This window comes from Pseudochaenichthys georgianus, chromosome 24 (assembly GCF_902827115.2).
Source record: "Pseudochaenichthys georgianus chromosome 24, fPseGeo1.2, whole genome shotgun sequence".
NCBI classification, from domain to species: domain Eukaryota; kingdom Metazoa; phylum Chordata; class Actinopteri; order Perciformes; family Channichthyidae; genus Pseudochaenichthys; species Pseudochaenichthys georgianus.
The window spans coordinates 19,693,246-19,715,702 of NC_047526.1; the positions used below are offsets into that span (position 1 = coordinate 19,693,246).

The window sequence follows — 22,457 nt, forward strand, 5'->3', positions numbered from 1 at the left end:
ATGCATCTCCCCAGGTGCTGGATGCCAACAGGTGTTTTGAGAAACAGTGTCACTCCGCCTTATCACTCCAGCTGGCTGCCTACTACTACTCCCTGCAGATCTACTCCCGCCTCATACCGTGCTTCAAGGACAAGAACCACGCTCTCTATCAGGTAAGCATCAAATACCCATTATGTGAGTGGGTGGTTGTGTGAATGGAGGTATTGGGCAGTATGCTGAGGTGGGGGGTGTCTGAGTTTCCATGCTCCTCCACCCTTTTTTGTAATTGCCACAATGAAAATGACATGGAGGACGTGAACGTTCTGCATCGTCAAAGATCAAATGCGACTTCCCGGAATCACAGATAAATGAAACCTGACCGAAACAACACAAATAGAAGACATAATTACATACTGACATCAAACAGCAGGCATTTGCCACATAAATAAAAACAAATCCCAGAGTTAGCAGCAGTGGGTTCAGCGGAGGATGCAAAAGATTGATCTGTTCTGAGCAGACGGTTCTTGGCGAAGTGTTTTGAAACCAGAGAGGCTCTGTGCAGGTTTTTGCTCTTCTCTTTTAGAGCATTTCACAGCAGAGCGCTGTGTCACCCATGGTTACAGTGTGTTACCGGGTTGCTCGAGACACTATTAAAAAGAAAGTGGGCAGGTGGGGGCCTGTGGAGGATCACAGAAGTAACAGTTGGCTGAACTATGGAGAGAATCAGTAGAATGATGTGTATTTACATTACATGTGACTTGTTAGACGCTTTTATGCAAAGCGACTAACATACTCAATACTGTGGACAATCCCCACAGGAGCAATTTGGGGTGAAGTGTCTTACAGGGACACAACGACATGCTGACTGCAGTGGGGTGTATCTCTATTAGATGAATGCTTTAAAGTGGAAACAAAACTATTTTCAGCTTTTTAAGGTGATTATGGAACAAGGGATCGCTACCAGCTTTATGGAAGTATAAAGGGGAGAGTTGTCGGTGTAACACTTAACCCGAGCCCTTACTTACCAACTTTAAATCTGAGATAAAGCACACTATTCTAGATAAGATGTCTAATAAATTGTACGTAGTCCCTATACATCTATTCTCTATTTTAGGCAGCATAAGGTTACTAAATGAATCTGTGTCTACATTTCTTCACATTAGCATATACTCGCATACATACAGTATAATTAATAATTTGTGCTCAGCTTGGTATTGAAGCTAAATGCAGTGAAATACTCAAACCCAAGACTTCCACTAGAATTTAAAATACAGTTATTTTAATTTGGATAATTGTTGTTAATGACTGTCACACTTGTACAACTCCTTAATGAAAATGTATCAGAAATCTGAGTCCTTACAGGCACATGTTGCCAAAACACCACCATTGGGCTTCATCGATGGAGAGCCTTGCCTGTGGCAAAGCATGAATACAGCAGGCTTTACTGTGATGTAAGTGGCAAAATAAAGGAACACAATGATGGAACAAACTGGGATAATAGTGCCCAGGTAGAAAATAACTATAATTATCCTTTTACTCATGAGCATAGTTAACGACTGATTAAATCCAAAACCTGCCCTGTTATGTACGCTTCTGCTTGTGTTAATATATGTGTGTTAAATTGATTGTATTCCCCCTGATGTCTTAATTATACTGTAGAAGCAAGACATTTTGCATAATGGACGACGTTGGTTCTCAGACACTGATGGAAATCGCAAATGAAATGTATTTAGCGGGCATCGTGGCACACTTATGTCACTTGTTATTTTCCGAAACGACGCAAGGCGAAAGCCATGTTTTCTTTTCTTCCTACAAAGTGAGAATAAAGAAGAAAACAAGACGAGAGAAATTCTGTCCAAGTGGGCAGGGGAGGAAGAGGAGAGTGGCGGGGGGATAAGGTAGAGAATAAGAGAAGAAATGGTTCTGACCTTTTCCTTGAGTGGAGTGTGGCTCTCATGAGTTTTAGCCGAGGTGGAAGTAGGTGAGGTAAACCGCTGAAATATGAAAGAGCGGAAGAGGGAGAAAGGCCACCAGAAGAAGTGGATAAGTGTGTCTCGGTTGGAATTCAAGGTCAGGACTTTGTACAAAAACACACACACTTACACACCAACAAGTCATAGTCAACACGACATGCTCTTCCTCACACACTGAAACACACACACATCCTTCCTGCCACCTAATGGCAGTAAACACTCTTCCACCTTCTGTCTAAAGTGAAGTCCTAGTCCATTAACTTAAAAATAAACTGGATATAGCCTTTTCTTCTCTGCCGTACACTTAACCTTCATTTTGAGCTAATTTCTTGTTTTTTAGTTATGTGCTTGTTACTGGTGTGTTCCAGTTCTTTCCTTCACTCAGCTCTTATTGAAGAGGTACTGGCAACTTTTACTCAAACACTGATAGAAGTCAGAGGGATGAAAACCTTTCAACCCATCTCACCTTGTGTCCTTCAACACTCTTTCACCATCTTCTTCTGGATCTTTCCTCTCTCTGTTTCCCTTCCCTTATTGTTCTCTGTGAGTTTAATGAATTGCTTTGTTGGCATGGCAGTTCTGTTTGTGTGCGTCTCCGTGCTGCTTCTTTTTTTCTGTCCACAATATGTTGCTCTTTCTGCTATCTTTCCTCCCTTGACACTGTTCAGATCCCCCCCCCCCATAGACTTGTCTCACTCCTGTCAAATCTCGGGCGTCTCCATCCACAATACTATCTTGAACGTGCATACTTTATACATTTATCTCGTCCTTTCTTTAGCTTTCTTGCTCTCTCTTATCTTTTAAGGGCACACATTGTACAGCGTGTGATATTTAATTTCAGATATGTATGACAGCGTGCCTGTATCAAAATCTCTTGCACGTGCCTGCTTTGCATTGCAAATGAGGTTGTTGAGGGGGGAGGTTGAAAAACATGTTTTTATAGTTTTCCAATATGTATGTGCATGTAGCATTGAGTGCATTGTATTTTTGTGTGTGACTGCAGGCTTACATGTCTCCATGTGATGTAGCATTGGATCTGTTTTCCTGTGACAGCTGGTGGTGTATTTGTGTGTGTGTGTGTGTGTTTGTGTGTGTGTGTGTGTGTGTGTGTGTTGTGGTGTGTCAAGCTGTCTCCAAGTGTTTCCCACTCTCCACTTGAAGAGCAGTAACACTGTCTCAATAACTCTCACGCTTTTTTCAATTCTCTTTTCACGATCACATCATTTCATACCCGAGCAATAAGACACCAAACACTCGAGACAGAAGTCCTTTGGTTCCAAATAGGAGCACAACTCTCTGAGGGTTTCCTCGAGCTGTGTGATGTGTCTTTAAAGCCTCAATCAACAGCCTGTTTTCTCACCGTTATGTAGATTCAAAGTTTTTTGGAGCTTACGCTGCCTGCAAAGAAAAAGCTTGAAGCTTAAGGTGGAGGAATGAATGAAATAAATTAAGTTAGCTTCACTTCCAGACCATGTTTCATAGTCGCAAGACTTTAACAATAAAAACAGCTTTGCATACATTGTGTTACATCCGATAAAAACAGTATCATCACCCATTTTAAAATGAATGCTGCTCTGACTCAATCATACAGTAACAAATACCTTTGAGGAAGGATTTATCAGTGTGTTAATCATACTGTATCGACATCCTCATTGTTACACAGCAGGTTACACAGCATACAGTAGCATACACACCTTGAACAGCCACATATTCACATTGGTTACAAAAACCGGATCGTTTTTTAACCAATTTAATTAACAAAAGAATAAATCTATTATTTGGATACCTTTTTGAATAGTGTGGTGTATCATAGTTCAATATTAAAGCTAGTATAAGCAATGCATTTTAAAGCATTTTTGTCAAATTAGCTGAAGTTCTCTTAGCATCCCTACAGCAATGAATAAATCAGATGTATTGACAAATAAAGAGAAGAGAAGAGAAGTCTTTTGTAAAGCAAAGCACCTTGCTAATGATGGTTCCAATTGAAAGGTTGGGAAGTCAATCTCCCAATATAAGTTTCTTCATGAGCAAAGACAATGGAGTTTAAACCACACATTGATAGCTGTTTCTGTGAAATGTCCAGTTAATTACTTTATTTGGCTTTTTTTTAATCATATTTTATATTATAGAGAATTAAAAGAGGGCAATATACAGTATGAGGAAGTATGCCATCTGTATATACCCTCTAGTCTACTGTAATTATTTAATAGCAATGGGCAGCCGTACCCCACAGAAAGAAACCTAGAACTTTCTTGAGGGAAAATTCCTCTTTTGTTCTTTGGTTTATTTGTAGTTCTTTGGCCTTCATTAGTTTTAAAGTATGTGAGTGTGGTATATTCAGTAGATTAGACAAGTAAGACAAACATAAATGGTTTTTACTGGCCCCCAACTAAGACAAACATACTTGTAAGAGAATACAAAATGAGTTAGCATTTTCAGCATGCTTGATGGAATTATACACATGCATATCCTGTGCAATGAGGGATTATTTCTGACATTCCTATTTGGTTTGACCTCCAAATTAAGTGGTTTATGCAATCTGGGAAAACAGACTTGCTTTATCTTGTGACTTTTCATGTTTTCTTTGCTTTGCTGGACTTTTTTCAGCAATGTTACCATGTTCCCAGACCTCAGTAATCCATTGGTGAGTAAAAGGTTGTCAAAACCATTTGCTAAATCCATGAGAATTAGCCAGTTATAAGAAATAGAAAAGTATCCTTTAAACTCTGTCATCCTGCTCTTCTACCTACTGTGCTGCTTCTCCTTAATCCCTCAAATGCTGTTTAACTATATTCCGCCATAAATATCCAGGACATGTTCTAAAATTGGAGGTGAACTTGACGCCGATTCAGTCACATTAGCATATCTATTCAGACGGGGAAATGAGACCGTGGTCTCTGAGTCACTCAAATACCTCACAGGGATTGTATATGAATACTCAAGCCCTAAGGTGATGCAGCGATGCTTGGTGAGCTATTTTTGATTTAGGGGTGATCTAATGTATTGTCCTTTCTAGTCTTGTTAGGTTGTATTGTGAGTTACAAAGAAGTACAACTGTTTGCTTGTTGAAAATGCCCATCATTGATCGTCTTTAACAGTTACTTTCCCATCCGATTACTGCTCCTGGGCATGACAGAGCAGCATCAGGCCCAATGACACGGATGCTAGGTTCCCATTATTCCTCAGGGCATAATGAGCTGATTTCCACTTGCTCGCACTGGAAGTTTTCATTATACTGACTAAAATGCTCGTTTGCGAAATCGAGGTGCTCTTTACCGTAATTGTTCTGCTGCTAGTATTACCACGATATTTCACAACAGCCTGTGTTTGTGTAAGTGTTGAGGTCTGTTTACCTGTACTTGTCAATTTTTCAGTGTGAAAGTGTGTTTGTAGGAATCCTCACACGTAGCATAATGGTAGCTGTGAATGTGCCGCCGCTGTACGGCAAAGTGCTGAGTAAAGACATTGAGATTTTTCACTCAACCATTTGTCTTTGCCTGCAGTCGCCATCCTCTCATTGAGTAGTGATCACCCACACTCATGGTGCATACGCAGAAGTGTACATTTAATGCATACACAATACACTATAGACACACAGAGCATGACTGTGGAGTACATCATGCAGGAAAATTGCTTTGAACATCCCATGACAACATTTCCATTTTATAATAACTACAGTAGATTCTTGTTTTACTTTCAGGTCATATACTTCGATGCAGTCGGTGAATTGGAAATGATATTTCTAGTCAAACGATGTGGACAAAGTGTTGAGATTTTAAGACGGGAAAAATAAAGTTTTCTAAAGCACTCGCCAAACATAAATTGTGTTTGGAGCAACGATGAAAGAGTTTCCTAATGGCATCGAGATCTACATGAGAAAACAGCACTTAGCTTACATCTAGTGACATTTAGCTTTGCCCGCGGCCATCGTGGAGGTTTTTCTTTCTTAATTCATGGCGCCAACGGGCCTGCTGTGTGCGAGAGCTGACCTTGGCATTGTCGGACCACTGTGCCAACTCCCTGTTGTTGAATTGATTTGAAATAATGAATTAGACTGAATAACTTCCCAATCACAAAAAAGCTCCCCAACGCAATGATTGGTGCTACTACTCTTGTACCACAATTATTAGCAGTCTGTATTTTACCCATGGGAGCTCTGTAAAGCATAATGGCTCAAAGAAAAGGCCCTATTAGACAAATATGCACTCTTAAAGCACTGTTGGTGTTGACTCAGAAGTTTTATACCCACTTAGTCTCTAAACCTTAGATTAGATGCACTGCGTTGACTGTGCTTAGTTATCCCTGCTCCTCTCGCTCGCTTCTTGGCAGTCTTGTATCCCTCTTGTGATCAGTGTCCTTCATGCTGTATTATGACCCACAGTGCAGCCTGCCAGCCTGTTTATGAAGTGATTATTCCTTTAAAATCAGTGCCCGGTTTCTCTCCCCAGTGCATTCCTCCTAATTATGTACACATACTGTACACACCATTTGCAGAATCAGTGCTAATGAGGCCACTGACTGTATAGCTAAGTGTTAGTTATGACATAAACACTACTCATTAGGATCATTACTAGCGTACAGGCTGGAGAGGGAAGGCCTGTCTGTGTCTCTATGACCTGTATTTGATCATTACCACACTCAGCGAGACAATGTGTTAAAAACTCAGCTGTATGTGTGTGTGGCATTAATGATGTGATGATGAAATGCACAAAAGAATCACACTGAGAATGTAACAGACTTGTAACGTCCAACTGCTTATGGGTGGTTTGCCAAAATGAAAACAAATGGACTGTTTCTGATCCGCCTCCCTTGCAATGAATTTCTACTTTAGAATAAGAGTTATAACATTGTCGGACAGTCAGACTGATGAGAAGGGAGGGAGACATTTTATTTGTGTCACAATAGCAGCTAATCTGTAGGGATGGTCCTATTGTTCACCCCGTCTGCTGGACATCTGTTGTCGTTTTATACAGACATTCACGGTCCCCAGAGGAGGAATCCTAAGGACTTTTCTGCCAGCAATCATGAGGTTGACAATATACTGTATACGAAGGAAATATCACAAAAACTACTGTGGGGATTTGTGTTAGGGTTGACATTTGGTACACATATTCATATTCCTCAGAGGATTAACGTTGGCAATCCCAGGACTTGTATTGACTTAGCAAAACCAGCAGGTCCAATGTATCTCCTATTAAGCAATACTGTATATCTTAACATCTACTTCTTGGATTAGTTCAATTTGGTGAAGACACTCATGGCTCCTGATTTTCGTTTACCACCAACAACAATCGGTTCAACCCCTCAGCATGACCTGTAATAACTTTGGTGATTATTTCCCTTCTATTACCAACGTAAGGTCTTCTTTTCCCAATAATGAGGTTTTTGACAAACTAACTTTAAAAATATAAATAATAATTTCCATAACCCTCTGCTGCTCTCTTGTTTTGTGCTACTGTAACTAGAAATGTAACCATGCTAACGGGCTAAACTAAGATGGTAAACATGGTACACGTTAGGGCTGCACGATATATCGTGCGCATGCACATCGCGTGGGCATGCGATTTAAAAAAAAATGTTAAGACTTGCGATATTAAGTAGGCAAATTAACTCAAACACGTCATGTTACAATTATTCAGCTGCTTGCTACAAAAGGTAAACTTGCGCGGCTCTCATGTCAGGGGAACTTGAGTGAGTGACAGCAAACCACCAATCACAATCAAATCTGCAAAGCAAACGGACCCGGTGATTAAAGGTAAAAACACTGAATAAAGTAGTTTCATGTGTTTCTCCAGGGCAGTTCGGTGCTGCTAACCGAGCTAGCTCAGCTTGTTGCTCTGATAACTTAAGATCCAGACGTCCGTGACTAAAATCCTTCATCCGGTTAAATATAGTTAAAAAAATACCAATTGTATAGAATTAAAGTTCAAGGAAGGATGGTTTGCGGAAAAAAAACCCGGTATTTTCTTCAATTCCTGTATGTTTTCATATCGCAATATATATCGCAGGGGGGGGGGGGGGGGTGGGGGGATCGCATTTGACTTGCTTATATCCTCATGTAAGCATAGTTATTGTGATCATGTACAGTAGCATGGCATATTTAGAGTCTTTACAGTAATAGCGGTCTATCAAAGATGTATATCCACAGGTGGAAAAGTAGAACCATTTGTGATAAAAAAAAAAAATGATATTGACAATGATATGATTTTCTTAACGACACTGTAATTATGTTTTATTTCACATATTAAACCAGAAAGCTTCGCAAAAACATTGTTTATGGATGCAGGGTTGTGACTAAAATATAACACTGGAAATTAAGAGCGAAAAGTGAGAGAGCAGGCATGGAGGAAAAGATTTGAGACTGAGGCGTAGACTTTTTATTTTTACACTGTTCCCTCTTTAGCTGCATCACAGGGAGGGGGGGAGCAGAGAGAAAAGAGCCTGTGGCAGCGGTGGAATAGCTAAGGGGGGATTTGGAAGGAGCTGGCTTCCTCCCAGCTGTGTAACATCACACGCTACCTCATGCAATTATATTTGACATACAGTTTATACATCCTTCCCTTTGAAGAAAGACTAAGTGGCTTTTTAAGACACTTTGAAATTAAATAAGCAAGTAATTATATAAGATGATGAGAAACCAAGGAATAAGTGTTGTCTTTGCTTAATTTGGAGACTAAATGGGGTTGCAACAAAAACTTATTAGAAAGTATTTCAGAGACTCTTTACCAATGAAAACGGATTTGAGACATGCAAGAGAAACTAATGTTATCAAAGGTAAGGGAGGAGATAAACCTTATAGCCAAAGGAACACGTATTGATGATGAATGACAGAGAGAGAATGCACACGGTATTTCATCATGAGAGAGTTATTGCAATAAAGTTCTTCAAACAGCTGCCTGTCCGTCGCAGTTCCAGCAGACTTTCTTCTTTCTCCCTATGTTCTCCTTTGCGTGTCAATCTTCCCCGTCAGAAAAGTTTGTCCAATGATGCCAGCATTAACCAACATACTACTTGTACTCTCCTCTCCTCCCTCCCTTCTATTACTTTCTTCCTGGCTTACATCCTTTACCCCCCTCTGACTTTTTACAATTTTAATATTCTCCTCTTTCTACTTCTTCTCCTCACCCTCCCTCCTGTCCCGCTTTTGAACTGAGAATCTGCCACCCTAACTGCTGCTAAGGCCACATCTAAAGACACACCCCCACACCCATGCTGAGAGCAGGAAGAGACACACACACATCCACACACACAGTTTTCGAGCTCACACATTTCCAGGAGCAATTATTACCGTATGCAAATAAGATCAACAAATAAACCACCTCTTCCTGCTGGGTGACAGCATATAAGACGCCAAAACCAAATTCAGGAGCTCATTTAATTAGAACAGAGGTGATGAGGGAGATGCCACATTCACATACCGCTCCTTGCGCATGACATTCTCAATCATAAATGTGTATCCACCGTCAAATTCCCCATAGCCCTGAATCACCATAGCAATTATGTTTCCTGCTACATTTACCCGTATTTTCAAGGCTTGTAGGGGGCAAAAAGCATATATTGAGTTTGCCCATTTCACTCAGGTGATGCAGTCAATGTGTTCCCGGAAGCACAATTATAGAAGTTATAAAAGTAAGGCCAGGGTAGTTGGTTTCCTCAACCTTTTTCCGTAAATTTTTGAAAATTGCAGCCATTTGTGAAAATGGCCTCATTAGTTTGTTCCGGAAAAGCAGCAAAAGCCCTATGACGTTTTTATATATCACACAGTGCAGGGGGTTTGAAGCACAGTGCTTGACAAAGTTTAATGATAAAAAACCTCCAGTGCAGTTTACTTATGTTTAAACTTTAGTGCATGTCCTACATCGCTTTATGTGTAAGAACTGAATCCAAAAGAAAATAAAGGTACAAATATTAAGTAAATAGCCTGTCAATCAAGATATTTTTGAAAGCATAATATTTATATAGCGCTTTTCCCAGTGCTCAAGGGCGCTTTTTGTTTCTCAAAGGAGAATATATCAAGATGGTATCTAATTAAGCTTAAGTCGGGACAAACATAACTTCAATGCTTGGCTGAGGTTGAATGATTAGTGGATAGTTCAGAACAAATCATAGCAAAGTGCTAGATGGACAACAAAGTGAAAAAAGAACAACAACATGATTAAGCGATGACTTTATTGTCATTCAAGCTCCACTGGGGATGTATTGAAATAAAATCACATTTCCAAGTATTGTTTTGTGTTTGGTTTGACTGGTTACAATTACATCATCTCAACATTCTTCTGCAAAACTTAAAATAAGCACTACGTCCTCTTTTTTATGCCCAAACTCTTCATATTTGCATTGCAGCAGTGGATGGGAACACACATTTCAATTCAGATTATTGTTTTATTATTCCATATACATTCTGCTCAAAAAAATGCTTTTGTGCTCAAAGTTTATTCAGGGTTGGTAAATATTACAAAAAAAAACACACGAACCAAAAAGAAGCCGAAATCAACACCTAGCCCCAAAGTATTTCTTAAGAATAAAGTTACTTTTTTTATTTAACTTAGGTATTTTGTCCAGGAGAAGATAGTTCTCTCTTTAGCAACACGAATCTAAGCTCACATCCTAAAAATGTTGTGAAATTGACTTAAATAAGTAAAAGAACAATTATTATGATTTATTTAAATGTAAAACCTGTTGCGAATATGTTCACTATCCTACAGCAAAGAGGTCAGATCTCTGCCTCTCCAATTTCTATTTTATTTTATTCAGAGCAGTTTTTAGCGTAGTAATTCTCAGGATTACCAAATATGGCTTTTAGCACAACTGCTCACTTCATATCCTTTTACTCTGTTAGGCTACCAGCATGAAATAACCCATTCTGCTGCAGTCTGTGTGTAAACATGAGTTTTCTTCCTCTTTTCACAGGCTGACCCAAAGGAGCTGATTCGATTGGTCACACAGCATGTGTCTGCGTATTCTGATTGGCCCGAGGAGCTGCAGAAGTTGATCAGCCAGCTGCACGTGTACAACGAGCGCCTGACGGACTTCACCCAGGCCCAGGTGCTACAGGGGCTGGGCCGGGGGGTCGACGTGCAGCGCTTCAGCTCCGACTGCGACTACAAGAAGGAGACCATCCTCGGCCTCACAGAGTAAATGGGGGCGGGGTCTTATACTGTCAATACAGTGTTTTCTGCACAATTCTACCTCTTTAAAATCCACAGCTCTTCTACTTTTAAAGGTGTCCTATCATGCTATTTTAGGCATATCATTATTATGGGTCTCAGATGTATACAAAATTATAAAAAAAACATGTCTATGAAGTGTCGATGAAAATACCTATCAGATCACCCATTCTAGTCATGCCTCATATCCCTCTATTTCAGCCCTGTTAGAGAAATGCTGATTTTGGGATATATTACGTCATACCGGCCGCAAATCTGGATCAACTCCGTTGTACCCCCGCCTTTAGAGATTTGGGTACGGAGGAAAAGAGAGAGGGTTTTGTTCCCTGACACACCGGGGACACATATTTATGACATAGAAAAGTGCATTTTGCATGATAGAAGACCTTTCAAATGTACATTTCTGATACATTGCACACATTTCTTTAACAGTAATTGGCATATTGTTTTACCTTTTTATATAATTATACGACTTGTCAAAATTGATTCACTTTTTATTCTAAATCAGTTTGTTTTTTTCAATAGATTTCTTTGCCGTTTTTATATTTACCTGAATTCATTCTACTGTGTTAACATATGCATCATGACACACCAAAGTAATTTCCCGTACGTATTTGTTTTATTCAACAAATTCAATATTAATACAAGAAAACAAATACGTTGAATTGGCAGAAAGCACATTTATAAAGAAAATAGACCATAAGTCAAACAAAAAAACTGATTCCAGTTTCTTCATCTAAAAGACTGAGCTTTGAGTTAAACATGGTTCCTCCTGTTTTGACGCGATAGAATCTGATCATTATTTCCCCCTCTTTTATTTGTGTTTGTTTAGGACGCTGGAGGACGACGTGTACAGAATCTCTCTGTCTCTGGCTAAGCGCTACAGTGTTCCTCTGTGGGAGATCTACATGACTCACCTCGAGTTTCTGTTCACAGACAGCGGGTACAGTACATGCACACACACACACACACACACACACACACACACACACACACACACACACACACACACACACACACACACACACACACACACAGAAATGCAAACACCCTCACATAACCTCCGCCTGAGCATTTCTCGTCTCATCATTTTAAATGTTAAGTCTATGCGCACTTGAAGTAACCCTAAAAGCATTTGATAAAGGAACTCATATCGCTGTATGCTCATTTCTATTCAGTTCAGTTTGTGCGCATGTCCTTTCCCTTACTATACTCAAAAGTCTGAAAAAGTTAAATGAAAAAAATATGAGTTTTGGTATCGACACCTGATTTACAACAGAACTCGCCTACATAAAAAGCACACTGAAAGCCCCGCTGGAGTAAATCAAACATGTGAAAGTGTGTGTGTGGTTGTGTTTTAGAGGGAGACACGATGCAAGTGTGTCAGTCTATTTCCATAATTTATTTGCTCTCTGACTTCATAGCCGGGGATCTGACTAGCTCTGCACCTTTCCTTGTTTTAATAGAATGCCTTTTCAGCAGATGTGTGTGCGTGTTTGTGAGAAACCTCGTGTGCATCCTTGATAAATATCCCCTGTCGCATTCTGATATAAGCAAAATGCTTTATGGACTCCGCTTAACGATAAATTACAACCTGTACCTTCTTCAAACCGCGACCACAGCTGCTGCCGCGTTGAGTTTCTAGCAAAAATCTCAACATCATGACAAATGTGTGAAGAATATTCATACTATAATCTTGACTTGAGGCAGCTGCAATATGCGTATTGATTAAACGGATGGATGGACACGGAGGCTATAAATAGAGCCGAAGAGGGGACATTTAAAGGAAAAGACGCACACAGACAGAAGCAGGGGTGTGGGATGTAATTTAAACTCTTGTGATCCATGTAGGGAAATGGAGTACAGCACCTAGTCTGTAGAAGCAGCCACAGTGCAGGGTCCTGGTATCAAATCCAGTTCGGAGGCCAGATACGTGGGTTAAGGGCGATAACAAGAGTCTGTCTGTTGCTTTACATTTGTTTCCATTCGGCTCAAAGGCCAGGTCAGAGCTTTCTTTTTCACTGCAGGTCCGCTGCAACTCTTACTACTTTTAAATCCAGGCTGAAGACTTTTCTTTTTGTCACTGCTTTTAATTGAACTATTCATATCTTAGACTGCACTGAAACTTTTATCCATGTATTTTTTTCTTTTAATGTTTATTTTATTAGCTTTTCTTTTTAATGACTGATTTTAAATGCCATTTTCTTAATGTCTTTTATTTTTTGTAAAGCACTTTGAATTGCCTTGTGTTGAAAAGTGCAATATAAATAAACTTGCTTTGCCTTGCCCTGTAGGTCAGAACGAGCATCTTGAACTGGATGCAAGATCGGTATTGTTAACTGAGGATCTGAATGGAGTTGAAGTATTTGAATGGTGTTTGAACACCAGACAGGAAGCAACAGTCTGGACTCCCTTTATCTGGGAGGGAGTTGCTGTAGTCTAGGTATGAGATGCGAATAAATGAGTACATAGGAAACCCCCCCAGGAAAAAAGAGGCCAATCACTCGTGATGTTGTAATCTACAGGAGCAGTCTGTAAATATTAATCATACTTTGAGTCAACCCAGAGCCAAGAGGAGACACTAAAAGCAAAAAGGGTAAACACTTTCACTCATAGATACAAATTGTATAAAATATTATGTTTTTCTATAAATATGCAAAGGATGCATTCTCTTTTAAAATATGTGCTAATGCGCATACTCTTATGAAACAGAAATATGAACGTAGGGATGAAGCCAGGTTAAAAATGCTTGATTCATTCAGTTGACATATGAGATTTAAACGTTACCGAGGGGAAATTTGAAATATTTTCGTATCTCTCAATAAAATCGAAAACATGCTTTTAGCAACGATTTAAGGAATAAATGTTATATTTATCAGGCTATGAATGATATATAAACAAACCCGTCTGTATTAACCTTCAGAATAAACCAATGGATTAAACTGGTAGTGAAGGGGGGATTTCTGGCTTAGAAAATGATTGGTTAATTCATTTTTGGCATTTAACAGAAAGCAGCATTGAATATGAATAGTTTACTTAGCTGTGCAGCCCTTGAGAATCAAGCCCAAATTAGTGGTGTCTTAGAAAAACACATTTATTCATTTAAGGTAAATGTGAGGGAAAAGCTGTGGAGCGTTTGTCGTTAAGTGTTACAAAGAGCAGGACGTAGTGAAAGGTCTTTAGGAGGAGAAATACACTTTGAGTCAGTGTGTGCAGGGAGGGAGAGCGGAGGGGAGGATGGGGGAGATGGATGGAGGGAGCAGAGATGGATGGTAGAGCCAGAGTGTCCCTGAGACGCTGCTATTAACACAGAATAAAAGCTTTAGAGGAATCAATGCCCTGCTAAACACCACCGTCGTCAGCTGTTCTCGCTGCGTGTCAGGCTTTGTAGATCTACACGGGGGCTCTTTAGGGATAAGGATTTCACTTGGTTTTATTGACATTGTAATGACGGGTCGTGTCCTAAAACGGGAAGGGTGTTGACATGTGCTCAGAAATCAGCTGCCAATTCGGTTGTACTCTACCTCTGTTGGCACTGCCTTTTTTTCTGCAATTAGAATTAAAGGTGGGGTAGGTAAGTTTGAGAAACCGGCTCGAGATACACTTTTTGTTGTATTCCATGGAATGCTCTTAACATCCCGATAGCAATGAATATCTTAAGTGCTTTGACAAAAAATCCATAAAAAAATATCATCTGTGGAAGCCGTAGTACTGTAAAAAGCACGACCAATCATCTGAGCCGGCCCAGCTAAAGTGACTGGATGGCCTACCTGCCTGTCAGCCTTCCATCTGTGCACAAACTTATCTCGTGCCCTCATTGGTCATGTGCACGTACGTGTGTGTTGGAGGAGGGGCTCTGTAAGGAAGTGGCAGATTTGTTCCGGCTGTGTATTTTCAAATTCTAGCGCACTCGAGCTGGTTCCTCCAAAATTACCTACCCCACCTTTAAGTTAATGGCTTCTCAAGATTTGAAACATTTGTCCATCACAGCTTTTACTTAATTGTTTATTGTCGTAGGTCTTTTCAGGCTTTTGTTGAGTTTAAAAATGAAACTTGGATCAGTAAAGGCAGGGTACACAAGTAATGCGTTTCACATCAGACGACAGTGAGATAGCCGATTCCAAACAAACATCCCGTCTGACCTTTAAAAACATAAAACTCACAATTTCAGTTTTTACCTGCCACCATCAGCCGCTGAGTGCTTGTGCTGCTTCTCCCTCAAATGAGCCCATGATGATAAATAACGTTTTTATTTGTAGCACCTTCCCTTCTGACTCATCAGTGAGACATGTTTTGCTTTGAGTCTAATGAGGAATCCTCCGAGACGTCCTCAGACGACATCTTTGTAACCTGTACCCACTCCTTCATAATTGCACAATTGGTGACCTCATCATAAAATAAAAGTTCAAATTACGTCAGAAATTGGCAAATACCATACAGCAGGGGTGAAATAAAAAATCCATACAGCATAGTATCCCCTAGTATTGGCAATTAGTATCCCCTAGCAATTAGTATCCCCTAGCAATTGCCATATACAACTTGCCGTTAGTGTATCGATACAATTATCGATACACTAACGGCAAGTTGTTATCACAATTAGCAGCATATGGCAGGATATTTGATATTACAAAATGAATGTTTTTTTACTTAACAATGGCAATAGTATTTTAACGTGACTTGTATTAGGATAATATCGGGTCATGACTGAAGTAATGGTAGTAATATAGTTTTGTGAACCATGAATCAAGATAATATACTGTGACTTAAGTATCATGATTATATTTTACCATATGTTGGGATGTACTTTCCAACCGCTCCCATTAAGTCATCATTTCATAATAATTGACAATTTCTTGCATCAATATAAAATACTCTTCATTCAAACCATACTTTGAATAAGGTACATGCCATTTTAGAATTGTTTATTTCTACTCTTTTTAATTATGTGCAATACCTTGTCTTTTATGCCACTGTAACGCAAATATTTCCCAAATTGGGATCAGTAAAGTACATCTTATCTTATCTTTATCTTATACTTCTACTTTATGGAATACTAATTTGATAAACTCCAAGAACATTATGAACAGCATTCACCCAGCCATAGATTCCCACTTCTTACCCATGACTGTAGTTTCACCTTGACCGTTTTATCTCGGTAGGCTTGCATGTCATGTTGCATATTGTGTATTTTGAGCTTTTAAGAAAAATGTAAATCAGTTGAAAGTGACTATTTTTGTCACTTTACAAGGGTTTCTGATATGCCAATAGCTTAACAATGAAACATGACAATATACACACTATCTGCTGTCATTGAGAGCTTGCCTCTTGCTCTGTGTTCATGTGAATGTGCTGAGAATGCTGATGAGCTTTCCTGTCCAGAATAAAAAAGGCACAGTTGTAGCATTCAGTGGGGAGGAGGTTCATGCTGTTGCTACTCACACAGGTCAGAAACATTCTTGGTGTTCAGCTGCTGCTGGTTCTGGTGCTCAGGGATTATTGATGTGCTGTCCTCAGACACTGTACAAGGTTTGAGCCTGGAGCGTGACTGTGTAAGCACGCTTCCTCGAGCCGTTGGGGAGAACCAGCAGGAAGACTAAGAAATACAGCTGCATAACCTTTTTGTTCAGGAATTGATTGAGTAAAACCAAAGGAGTCTTTCTGACTGTAGTTAAGAGTTACAATACATGTATGGCACATAGACAACCAGCTTAAATTCTAACTTTCTCAATCCTCTTTGCATACGTTTTTGGGAATTACGTTTGTTCCATTAGAAAATGAATTTCTCGATAGTTTAGCTACTCTGGCAGCTTGTGTTCAGGGATGGTTCATTTCATTTGGTCCGGTGGTTGGTGCACCTCATTGCTCAAGACACCAGGTCAAGGTTTTAATTAGTTCAGTACTTTGGTTTATGACCAAATAATTGCAAAACTAATGACATTTGCATGAGCCTCATCAGCCATTTGGTTCTCTCTCAATGCTCCCATTAGCATCATTTCAAAACGCACGAGGTGGCTTATAGTGAAAGAAACTCATCGTATATAATCTTCCCAGAACCAAAATACTGTATTATAACAATACGGTATTCTGTTTTTCACATTTGTTATTTTTTATTTGTTATTTTTTTAATCTGTTCGAAATAAAGACTGAAAATGAAAAAATGAAATGAAAAATCAGACTAGCTAGTGAACAAAGTGGAGCATTTGGCAGCTAAATTCTGATATTTTTCTCAGCGCTGGGAGGAGACCAAATATGGAGCAAAACTTGAGGAAATGTTGAAAACAGTAACTTAAGGTTAGAAATGATATGTATTGTATTCTTAACGTATAAAGATCAGTAATTTATTTGGTCATTTGTGTGTAAGGGTAATTGCTCATACCTAATTAAGCAGTTGTAATTTTCATTCATAAACCATACATAATTATTTTGTATATTGCTGTTTTCTAAGAAGAAATGTGTCTTTTGTTTAGGGTATGTGAAGACCTGGGCCCTTTCTCATTTCTCGAACTCCCCTCCTCGACTCCCCTCCTCGACTCCTATCCTCGATACTTAGTCCCGCCCACAGGAGATGCGAGCGGAGGAGCCGAGGAGGGGAACCGAGGAGAGAGGAGGGGAAGCAGCAGGCGGTTAGAGAAATGAGAACTCCTCTCCTCTGAGCGGTCATTTTAAAGAGACGTCCATTAATGATGACAGGAGGCACAGCAGCCCTCTGTTTGATGGACAGATGTGTTCATGACCACTTATATATTTACTTTGATTCATTCACAGTGCGGTATAATGAGACAATAACAGGCTACAGATGCGGACACGCACACACACATATATATGTGTATATATTTATATAAATATATACAATTTCAGAATCAAACAGAGCACTCTCATAACTCGTAACACTATCAGAGACTGGATATATCCCCCCCCCTCTCCCCTTTGGTCGCTACAATGAGGACAATAAATTACGGGCCAAAAGTTGTATTTACAAGTATTAAAAGTAAGCAGAGGACACCAACCCAACTGAGACCTGTCTGTCCGCTGCATCTACGCACACACTGTACCACACACACCTACACACTGTACCACACACACACACACACACGCACATACAGCTCCTAAAACAGGCTACAGCCGTTGTGTATTTTATTATGTGAAGCACTAAATGGTTTTAGAGAAATATCGACTCTTTGTTTGTAGATATCTACTAAACTAAAGCAAATAAAGAGAGTAGGCCTGTTATACTGAGCGATATATATTATACACACTGCTCTGCTTTCTGCACCCTCACAGCTGTTCTCTCTGGAAACATCGCGTCGCGATGAGAGCAGTTAATAAAATAATATCCAGGGGATGCATGCAGAGCTGTCATTGGCTGAGATAAGTACGGCCGTGTGTCACGACTCTTTGAAACATCTCTGTTCCCGGAAATGCATCCGCGAAGGAGCCGTGGAGGACCATGGAGGACCCATCAGTGTATCCTCGGTTAGAGCTCCTCCAGAGAGGCTCCTCGATGCTCGATGCTCGGTCCTCGACGTGCATTTAGAGAAATGGGATGTCCTTCAACATGGCGCGCTAAAATTCATTTCCGGGTCACTACCGGAGGACAGAGGAGTCGAGGAGGGGGATTTGATGAAATGAGAAAGGGCCCGGGTTCTGGTGTTTGTTTGTATGCTAACACTTGCTAATAAGTTGTGTCATAAGCCAAAAAAACTGGCCTCACAATGACAAACTGCACCATGGCTCTGCAGTGTACCTCTCACTGTGAATTTATGAGTGCCAGTGTACTGCGCCACACAAATACACCTTTACAACCCCCTGCTGGACCGTTATCTGTAAACAAATTAGCAGTGCCGATCATTACAAAAAATGAGGCATTTATTCAAACCATGACATGCTAAATTACCATCACTGCTCAGCCAAAGCCCTCATCGAGTTTGAATCTGGCTCTAATATTATCATGGCAATTGAATATGCCTCTGAATTTTAGGATATTAAAGCTTATATTTGTTTGGACATGGTGGAAGAGACAAAACACTGAATATGGTAATGGAAGAAGGGAGGAGAACAGCGGGATAAGGAAGAGAATGAGGAATACTCGACCGTATTAAATCGGCCCATGCTCCGGCTTTTGAAAACAAACAAGAAAATATTGAGATAATGAGAATCTCCTGATTTTACAGCCACATGATAACAGAGATAGAGCGAGGGGATTGTGTAAACAGAGAGAAATACCAGCAGTAGCAAAGGACACGTGCAGCACATAGTGGGACAAAGAGATGCAGAAAGCTTTGGAAGAGAAGAGGAAAGGGGCTTACAACCTGAGCAAAGAGACGCACTAAACACTTTTTGTCTCTGGATAGAGAAGAAAGACAAAGCGGAGACTACAACGTGGCTTTGAAGAACTAAAGTAACACACAGGAAAGCAGAACCTTACATCAACACTTGGCGTAATCCACCATTCACTGCTGCCAACGTGCGCCTGCCAAAGGAACACGTTTAACCCCCCTCAAACTGTCGTACCTGGACGAGTTGTTTCCATTGTTCAGCTTTCAGTCACTGCGGAGCTAATGTGATTAAAAGAATGAAACATCAGACATTGATCATGCTGCCTGTGAGTGTGTGCACTTAGGAAGGAGAGAGGGAAAAGTGACTGAGGCTGCGGCCCCACGAGGACGAATTCGGTCGTTTGCGTTACTGTTTAGTGTCATATAGACCGTTCGGCCACACGAGGACGACCGAATATGGCACTAAACGACTGAGGAAACGACAACGGGTCCCAAGGTGGATAGAAATGCATCCGCCACTCTCTGGGGGGTCAAACAGCTCCGTGTGTGCGCCCTATACGGACATTTTCAGATCACTGATAGTGATTGCGCAATAGCCCCGCCTCTCCCCACCTCCGCTTACCCCGCGCCAGTGCTGAAGTGTTTCGCCACCAACAACAACAACAATGGCGGATCGCAGAGTTGCTATCGTGCTCCGGACGCTATTGACCATGCTACAGTTGTTTGTGCAAAATCTACAGCAATAATGATGAGGCAATAGCCCCGCCTCTCCCCACCTCTGCTGCTCACCCCCACGTCAAAGTAAACTGCACCCTGAATTCAGATTATTTATCTTTCTCTCGCGAGTGAAGTCTAATCTGACAGGACGGAGACACGCAGCTCCGCTCACCTGCAGCTCCTCCCGCTGCAGCAAAACACACACTTCAAGTCAGATCATCACCCTTAGCTATTTTAATTACCTCTCAAACTCCCTAAACTAGTTATAAATATGTTTATTTTTACAGTCGGCCGGGTCACTCATTACTGGATGAGCTGCTGCATGAGACAGACACTGACGCTGTCTGAAGAGAGGGAGGAAAAAGAGAGGCTCCGTGTATTTTATCATTATATTATATAGAGTCGTTATTCATTTGTTTTAAAGCTCAATAAATAACAAAGAAGACCTTTGACCGGCACTTTTATAATTTTGTCCGGAAGATTTAAACTTTAATACACGCTGACTGGCGAAAAACTCTGCCCGGTTCCCTCGGCCCCCACCGCGGAGAATAAACAGAAGGGCAACCATGACAACCATGCTTCTTCGCTGCTTTTGTGGAGGAAGTTACAGCGCCACGTACAGGCTCCTGCATATGTACTGCAGCTTCTCCAGCGGTTGGAGCTAAACGGAGCGGTCTCATGTGGGCAGACACTATCCGGATAATTATTGCATGTGGACGGAAGCCGTTTGCGATTGCGTTTGCGTTAATCCTATGCGTTTAGCCGTTTTCGTCCTCGTGGGGCCGCAGCCTGAGAGAGTCTTTGCCTAGTTGTCTTATTAGAGCCCCTGTTGTGAGGATAATTAGTGTTATTTACATTATTGAGCTTATTGTCAGTTGCCTCCACCCTGCTGCCGCTGCCTATGTTTTTTCATTAGCGAGAGCCTCCCTGCGAGCTCTGATGGAGGGCCCTAAGGAGACATTGTGTTCTTTGATGCCGCCCCGTTCTGACAGATGAACAGACCCGAACACAAACACACTCCCAGACAGACACAGATTGCCTAGAGCCCCTCAGTGACTAGCAGCAGTTAGCTTTTCTTTGCCTCAGCCTCTTTATTCTTTGTATCTTCCCTTGTTTGACCTTTTGTTTGCGGTTATCTCAGGTTTTCTTTTCCCAATGTCCCCTCTCTCGAGTTTTGCTTGTGTGGCTTTTACTTGTCCTCTTATTCTTCAGACCACCTGCTGCGATTAGCTTTGAGTTCGGTGGTAAAACTTGTTTATAAAAAGCGAAAGCAAGTGAACAAATCGCTAATAACAACACAGATGTCTTCCACACTCTGAGCATTTCCACATTGCATTCTTCATTATTTTCTTAACTTTTTCACAATTTGTTCCGATTTTGTTATGTCTGCGCTCACCAAGTTCTTAAATGTATTCTCAGTTGTATGTATTCAGTGAAATGCTCTTCTTTTTCCGCGGGACTGTATCTTTGGTGATAAGCCTGCAGATCACAGTGCTGTTTTTCCACTTCTGTTTTCAAATACTACTTTGCCATCAAATAGTCCCCAGGGCTGGTTTTCTTCTTCCTTTGATTCTGTTTGTGTTGTGTTGATTAAATGTTCAGTTTTTGTCAGTATTGCTGTTTTCTCTTATCTTTCCCAGGCATGTTGGTTACCGCTGTTATAAGAAAACTTAGATCTTCATTTCCCCCCATTTCTTTCCCAAGTACATCAGGAATTGTAATGCCAGAAAACTACTGTTCAGTGTTTAAATCCCTGTCTACCAATGTACACTCACCATAGAGAAGACATATCTCGCACAGCAGGTGTTTACAAATGTAACAGCTTTGAACTTGGGATGGGCAAGATTTTTGATGTATGTTTATATTGCTGTGGATTTTTGACATTCCTTGTGGACATTCATTTACAAATCCTCATCGTTTTTTTTTTCTCATTTATTTCCTTCTTCTCATCAAGCCTTTCCACCAAGGACATTGAATCCCGGAGCGAGTCCCTCTGCCTGTTTGACACTTTAAAGATCAACCCTGAGGCCTTTTACAGCCACATGACCAAATATGTTCTGCCCACTGTGGAGGGAAGAGACCTGGGCCGCCTGCTGTACTACTACACCTTACTAAACTCCGCTGGCTGCGAGCCTCACGTCACCACCACCATCAAACCAGACTCCCATGTCAAACTGCTCAGGAAGCTTGTAGCTGTTGCCAACGGTAAGACCATTTATTTTTCAATCTAGTGGGTTGTTAAGATTGAGGACCAGTGACAGGCATTGCAACCCATCGAACCAATGGATGCAGTTTGCATCTAAAATCTAATTAAAGGTCACCTATTATGCAAAATCTACTTTTCC

The 22,457-nt window shown here is 40.7% G+C and overlaps 1 protein-coding gene across 2 annotated transcripts in view; it reads left to right on the forward strand.

Moving 5' to 3' along the window:
- The window catches only part of nbas (NBAS subunit of NRZ tethering complex), a 223,581-nt gene that overhangs the window by 116,778 nt on the left and 84,346 nt on the right, over nucleotides 1–22,457 (forward strand). For both annotated transcript variants that reach the window (XM_034076461.2, XM_034076462.2), the window contains exons 41-44: nucleotides 15–152; nucleotides 10,863–11,086; nucleotides 11,952–12,062; nucleotides 22,067–22,317. In XM_034076461.2, the coding sequence (XP_033932352.1) occupies nucleotides 15–152; nucleotides 10,863–11,086; nucleotides 11,952–12,062; nucleotides 22,067–22,317 (724 nt within the window). The remainder of the gene's footprint in view (nucleotides 1–14; nucleotides 153–10,862; nucleotides 11,087–11,951; nucleotides 12,063–22,066; nucleotides 22,318–22,457) is intronic.